Raw genomic sequence first — 6,567 nt, forward strand, 5'->3', positions numbered from 1 at the left:
TGATGTATTTTCAGTGTCCATGTACCAACTGCAACTTATTTTCAATAAAGAGTTAAAAATGAACAGAAGCGGCCTGAGAAAAATTTGGTAATATTTTATTTAGTGAGCACAAGGAACCTGCAGCTCCACCCCCTCGAGGACTCTCAGCACCCGCCCGGGGGGCACTGGTAATGCAGAAGGAATGAATGAAGGGAGGAGCAAGGGGAGAGGTAAGGTACCCCTGCAGGAAGAGGGGTTCCCTTTCCTCTGAACTTTACAAACCCAAGGAAGGGACGGGGAAAAGAGCAGACCAGAAGTGGGGGCAGCTGGCATCAAAGCAAAGCACTGCTGCCCAGGGTTGTGTCGCAGGCACGTCCCCCCGCTGTGCTCGGGAGGAACCCAGCGCGGAGCAGGAACACGGAGGTGTTACTACTCATAAACAGCCAGGGAATCCTCCCCAGCCCCGTTCCAGGGCGTGCAGTCTGGCCCCTGTGCTGAACACACCCCCTTCAGGTATTCAGAACAGTCTGAATGATTCAGGAAAGAAACCAAAAGCACTTTGCAGCCTGACAGCAAGCAAAAAGAAATGTAAGGCAAGGAAAACTTTCTGTAGCCAGGAGCAGCTCTTCAGTAATACTCTGAGCTCAATGTCATAGAAATGATGCTTATAGGAAAGCTGTGCTTTGTCACCAAAAATTACAGAAATTAATTTCGACATTATTCCTACATGTTAAAAATAAGTAAAGCTGGTCTGTCAGGATGGGAGAGAATGGGATGCACGGCCAGGAGGAGCCCTGTCGCTCCATCACGGCACAGCTGCTGCTGGAGGAGGAACAGGTTCCTCTCTGGGCTCCCAGAGGTGGAGTTCAGAGATGCCAGAGGATATGAGCAAAGCTACCTCAGACCAGGATCACCGAGGGGCACGGGAGGTGAAGGCGCCGTACGGTCTGAACACATTTTCCTCGTTCGTGCAGACCACTGTGAACAGATAAATGCACTGCAAGGCACTGCAGAAAACCACAGCCAGTGATCAGCAGCATTTAATGTCCCAAGATGCTGTTGTTTGGAGCTACCACCATTAATACATCCAAGAAATTAGAAACATGGCAGTCATTAAATAAAATTACCGTGAAATATGCTTTACAGAAAGTAAAGCCTTAACGTTATTATTCGACATGCAGTGCTACAAAATCAGTTTCTTTAAAGAACATGGTACATAAAAGGTCAGAGGCAACTTCAAATCTCACGTTCAACTCATCACACGGATCAGTCCAGTTCTTCAAGTAGTAGAATGAATTCCGTTTGCAGACAGGAATATTCTTTGCTATAGAGCAGCCCTGTGTTCACAGGCATGCGGCTGTAAGGGTCTCACTCACCCGTGAGGAACAGCTTCTCCTTTTCCACACCTTTGTACCCCTGACTACTGTGATCTTCGTGGTCACAGAAATAGCACAAAAAAAAAAAATATCAGATTATACGGGAAGCCACTTCTGCTTCCATTCATCTCAGTGATTCATAATCTCCCCCCACCCCCTGAAAAAAGAAAGAAAAACCCAAACCAGATGCTTATTCCCCTATCATATCCCCTGTCAGTCTTCAGATCAGAAAGGATTTCTCAGCTATTGCATGTTAGAGGAGAAAGCTGGCCCCTGCCTGCCCACCCTGCGATTTCAGCCTAATTCTACTCAGGCGTTCCGGAAGCTCAGACTTTGGCGCAGTCCAGTGATCCCTTTGCGCGGTGTTTCTGAACAGCGCTGAGAGGGCTCCCTACCAGTTACCCTTCTACTCCCCTGGCAGCGGCTCTCAGCCATGCTACACTGCCAAACCTCATTCCAAAAAGTGCATTTTCAGAGACAGAGAGGGTTTTATTGGTCGTCAGGAAAGCTAACTGATGATTCTGCTGATTGCTTGTAAGGAAGGGAACTCCTCGTCCTCAATATGCAAAGCTTTATGGGTGACAACGTCCTGCTGAGTCAGCACTTGCTGACACGTGGGGCAGATGTAGCAGTCGAGATCAGAGTTGGAGTCCGTCTGCCAAACGTTCTTTTTGTTCTTTTTGGGTTTGTTTGAGCTTTGTTTTTCTTTGATTCTGAAATCGTTGTGAGCAGAAAGCAGTTCTTGTTGCTTAACTGTGTCTGGCAACAACACCAACAACTCGTTAAAAATTTTCTTGAAGTTATCGCCAAGCAGTTCTCGGCAACTTTTGTAATATTGTGCTGCAGAAATCAGACCCTTCAGTGAAAAGAGAATTAGAATAATTAGGGGAAAAAAAAAAAAATAAATCCCACTGGGATTCACTTTCTCCCGGAGAGGAAGGTTTGGGGAACCCGAAGGTTCTTGCTCACTCACCTGTCTGAATTGTCCAGAGTGAGTTTTAAATTTATTGAACTTGGACTCATCGCTTTGAAGAAATTCTTTAATAGATTGTATGAGCTGAATGTTCCTTTGCTGAAAGTTTTCAGGTATCAAGTATGATCCGTGACGGGATTTTGGCCTGCATTTGGAAAGACCAAAAGTGACTCTGACATTGCTCTGTGTTATTTAGAGCTCACCAAGGAAAACGTGCTTCAGCACCTTGCCTCTGGGCCTCAGAATCAATGGAAAGGTTCAGGAATGTGTTGAAGCTGCACATTTCCAAATAAATCTAGGAAAGACAAAAGTCTGAGCTGCCACACTGCACAGGTTTTCATTTCCTCAGACTTGAATCCACACAACGCTTGTGCTCAGTTTTACACACCTCTCTTGAGTCCAGCCCACGGCAGCCAGGGGACTCTCCAAGGGGAACCCCGAAGTGGCTGCCCGCTGCAGCCGCACCCCTTTAGGATAATCCCCCCAGTTTTAATGGGTTGTTTGACACCACTGAGACATAATGTGTAAAGTAACTCTAACTCCAAAGGACTTTTACTTACTCTTTCAAAGCTGTAGTGACAGGTTCCGAGAGCTTGGTGGTTGGAATAACGGCAAAGCCCGGCGGGGGTTTGCTGACAGGCACCGACAGCCCCGGGGGCGGAGGAGGACTCTTCAGTAGCACCACGGTGTTAAAGCCTGAATGGGAGAGAGAACGGGCAGGCAGTTAGAGCACGGATCTGTAACACCCACATACCACTGCCTAAAATTAACACCAGCGGCCTGACGTACTCTCCAGCAGTGGAAACATCACTACCTTGGAAAAAAATCTAAAAATTAGAGAGGTGGAAATCTGTTGCCTTAACAGTCAGGTCAAGAAGCACTTTGGAGTGGCTGATGTTACTCTACAGAGAAAGTGCTTTAACTATTAATTTACTTTTTTCAATAGAAAAGAAATTAAAAAAAAACCCCAACACTCAAACTCACAATGAAAAACCCTTTTCCATGACCAAAGCGAACAGAAACCACTCTAGAAGGCACACCAGCACTAGGCATGGCACGGTGCAGCGTATCCCCCTGCAGAGCAGCACAGAACAAAGCAGCTGTGCGAGCATCTCCTGATGCGACTTTCACTAAACCACTGCAAGTCACGTTTGTTGCGACGTTACTCCAGTTTGACAGGATTCCGGCACCGCTAAAAGCGAGGGCGTTAAATCTCTGCAAACACAGAATGAAAGCGACCGAGCAAGCCAGCTGACAAGGACCAGCAGGCACAGGTCACAGCTGAAGAAAGATCCCCTTTGCCTGCAGGGGCTTCCAAACTCGATCTTACAGCACAAAAGCAGAGTTACGTGACTCACTGGAAAAGTGGTGGCAGGTAAAGAGCAGCCGCTCATCCGTGAGCCGCCCCAGAGCGCAGACACCCGCAACTGCGGGAGCAGCGCTGTCCCAACATCGCCACAGCTTCAGCCGTGATGGAGGGAGGACATTCAAGCCCAGGAGGTCACCCAGACTGCCTTGGTAAACTTCACAGCCTAACCCAGCACGTGGGGGCAGAATTTCCGCTTGCCCGCGAGCCAGAAGGAGCAGTTTATACAGCTCAGCCACCCCCCGCATCCTCTAAGCCCCCTCCCAGTGAAGCTGGCCGTGCCCTGCAGCGCTTACCTGGTGGCGGGGGCATTCGGGCTGATCCTGAGCTCCCGAGAGCTGGGAAGTCTTCCTGAGGTAAAGGGCATTTGTTAGTCACTGTGGGTTTTTTAAGGCCAGGGGGCTCTTTGGGTGTCGTACAGATCACTAACGATTTTTCCGAATGACCGTTCATGACAGCTGGGGATCTGTCAGGGGCGTGAAGAGCAGAGGAGGCGTTTGATGGCTGCTCTGCTTCTGGCAGCTTTTCGGTCGATGACCTGGGAAATGATGTCTCCTGTACGAGGTGTGGGGATGACGGTCTCTGCTTCTCAGCCCCCATCTTCTTTTTCTTGCTCACTTTCGTAAACGTTTGTGAGGTAGAAGCTGCCAGCAGGGACGATACATCAAACATTGTTGGTGTGTTTCTGATCTCCTGCGTTGTCAAGCCACTACCGCTGTCTTCATCATCTGACTGAGAGAGTTTATTGCTCTTCTTACTTCCCTTAGTGCTATTCAAGGAGGATGGTTTTTTGGCTATCTGGTTCACGCAGGGGTTGCTAATGGCTTTGACCACGTTTTTACTGGAACCGTTGTTCCACGCGGATGTGATGTTAGTTACTGTTTTATTGTTGGGTCTCATTTTGGACACCAGAGCTGGAAAATCCTCCTCCTGGAAAGCTGTTTTCTTTGCAGTGGCTGTATACGCCAGAGACATCCCAGAAGAGATGGTGGGTGCTGCAGAGGATGACAAACTTGGGAAATCTTCTTCTTTAAGCTTAACCGCTGTTAGCTGGGCAGAGCTGGGAGAAAGGAAAAGTGCATCCCGTTACAGCGGTGCTGCAGAGGCAGCACGACTCCAACCAGCAGAACAAGCTCCGTACTCATCTGCACCCTTCCTCAAACTATCTCTTAGGGTGGCACAACTGACCTGACTTAAGAGGAGGCAAAAGCTCTCGGGCTTGTAAACCTGTGTCTGGAATGGTTCTCCTCAAAGATGTCACCCCAGCCTTGCTGTCCCAGTTCTGTCCCAGTACACCTCCCCCTGACCAGAGCTGCACGCACGGGCACATTCAGCTGTCACACCCTGCACAGGCTCTGTTCAAACCATCACCCATTTCAGGACATGGTGAATTTTAAAACTCACAGAATAGGGCTCCTTCAAGATAAGCTATTGAGTTAAAATGGCTGGAACGGAGAAGATTGAGAATTTCACCAAAACTGCACCACCAAAAGATCAATCCATGAGCTGAAAACCATCGATGCTGTTCGAGCAGGTGACTACCACCGAAACAGCTCGAGGCAGAAGAGGGCCAGGGCAGGGAGGAAGCATTTGTAGTTTTAGGTGATCTGTAATTTTCTCCAGAAATGCAGAACATAAGTAAGTTTCTAAATCTGCTTTCTCATTGCTGCAGCCTTGCACAAACTTACCCCTGCAGAGGTCCCGCTGCTGAACCGATTGCTGGAAAGTCATCTTGGCTTAGAGCACCATTAGCAGCTGCTTCTTTTGGAGTATTGACAAAAAGAACAAAGAAACGTTTTCAACTCAAATCCATTCATTTCAGAGTGGAAACTATCAATGAACATGACAGCAGCATTAACAAGTCCTGTTTCCAGCAGCTGATGATGTGACATTCCAAAAGGACAATTTCCATCCACGCATCACTGTTTCCTTCAATTAACTGCATTCACCATTGCCTCACCGTGTACTGGCTGCAGCATTCGGGAAATTCGTGATACTTATCAACCAATGCTCTGCTTGAAATTCGTGATACTTATCAACCAATGCTCTGCTCGTGTTAAGTGCTTTGTGAGGGAACCCTCCAGACACCGAGATGCCAATGCCCCCAGCTGCCGGCTCCGTGCTTCTACCAGCGGTTAGCACTGGACTGACTGCACAGGGTCAGGATGCTCATCACCGCCTCAGCACTCCAGCTGATCTATGCTGAAGCTTCTTCACTTGGAAAGCTGCTCCTCGGAGCCGTCCATCTCACCTCTGCTGCACAGGTGCCCAAGCTGCGCTGCAGTTAGCTCCTGGGCAGTCACTTTATATGGAAACACAGCTCATTCCTCATTTAGATTTGCCTTAAAATGCAAATGCAGTGCTGCGGACTGCAACAGCTCAGGGACAGACTGACGACAGCTTTGACACGTGCAGCAAGAGCTGGCGGGCAGCTGGGGGAGGTAACCTTGCCCGTCACCCCCAGCCTAGCTGTACCCTTAACCAGAGCTCTCAGCAGCTCTCGCTTCATCATAAAAGTATAAAATCTTTAAGTGCTAACCCTGTTGTAAGAGCAATAAAATAGTGGCAAATGGATTTGGAGCAACAGTAATACTGAAACACCACTGCATTGTATTTATTTGCCCCAAACTGGACATGGATCAAAACATTCAAAGGTTTGGTTGCACCAGTTACGAGCCTTTACTGTGGATAACTTTTCTCAAAAAAGAGGAAGCTCAGCTCAAGCCTCACAATAAATCAGTTCTTACACGCTGGAGTAGGAAACGGCACATTCTGAGATTATATTGATTTGGATGGAACATCCCACACATCGTACGTTAACTGCATTTGATATTCCTACCCAGCTCCATTTCAAGCATGACCTGCAGCAGGAA

General features: G+C 48.2%; 1 protein-coding gene across 1 annotated transcript in view; it reads right to left on the bottom strand.

Moving 5' to 3' along the window:
• Nucleotides 1-1,824: 1,824 nt before the first annotated feature.
• Nucleotides 1,825-6,567, bottom strand: part of ZNF598 (zinc finger protein 598) — a gene marked incomplete at its 5' end in the record, with an annotated part of 11,437 nt that continues 6,694 nt past the window's right edge. Inside the window, 5 exons of the mRNA XM_010074033.1 lie at nt 1,825-2,211; nt 2,329-2,473; nt 2,889-3,024; nt 3,991-4,754; nt 5,383-5,455. Of these exons, the coding sequence (XP_010072335.1) occupies nt 1,864-2,211; nt 2,329-2,473; nt 2,889-3,024; nt 3,991-4,754; nt 5,383-5,455 (1,466 nt within the window). The remainder of the gene's footprint in view (nt 2,212-2,328; nt 2,474-2,888; nt 3,025-3,990; nt 4,755-5,382; nt 5,456-6,567) is intronic.

Source organism: Pterocles gutturalis, unplaced genomic scaffold (genome assembly GCF_000699245.1).
Source record: "Pterocles gutturalis isolate BGI_N339 unplaced genomic scaffold, ASM69924v1 scaffold3772, whole genome shotgun sequence".
In the NCBI taxonomy this organism is placed as follows: domain Eukaryota; kingdom Metazoa; phylum Chordata; class Aves; order Pterocliformes; family Pteroclidae; genus Pterocles; species Pterocles gutturalis.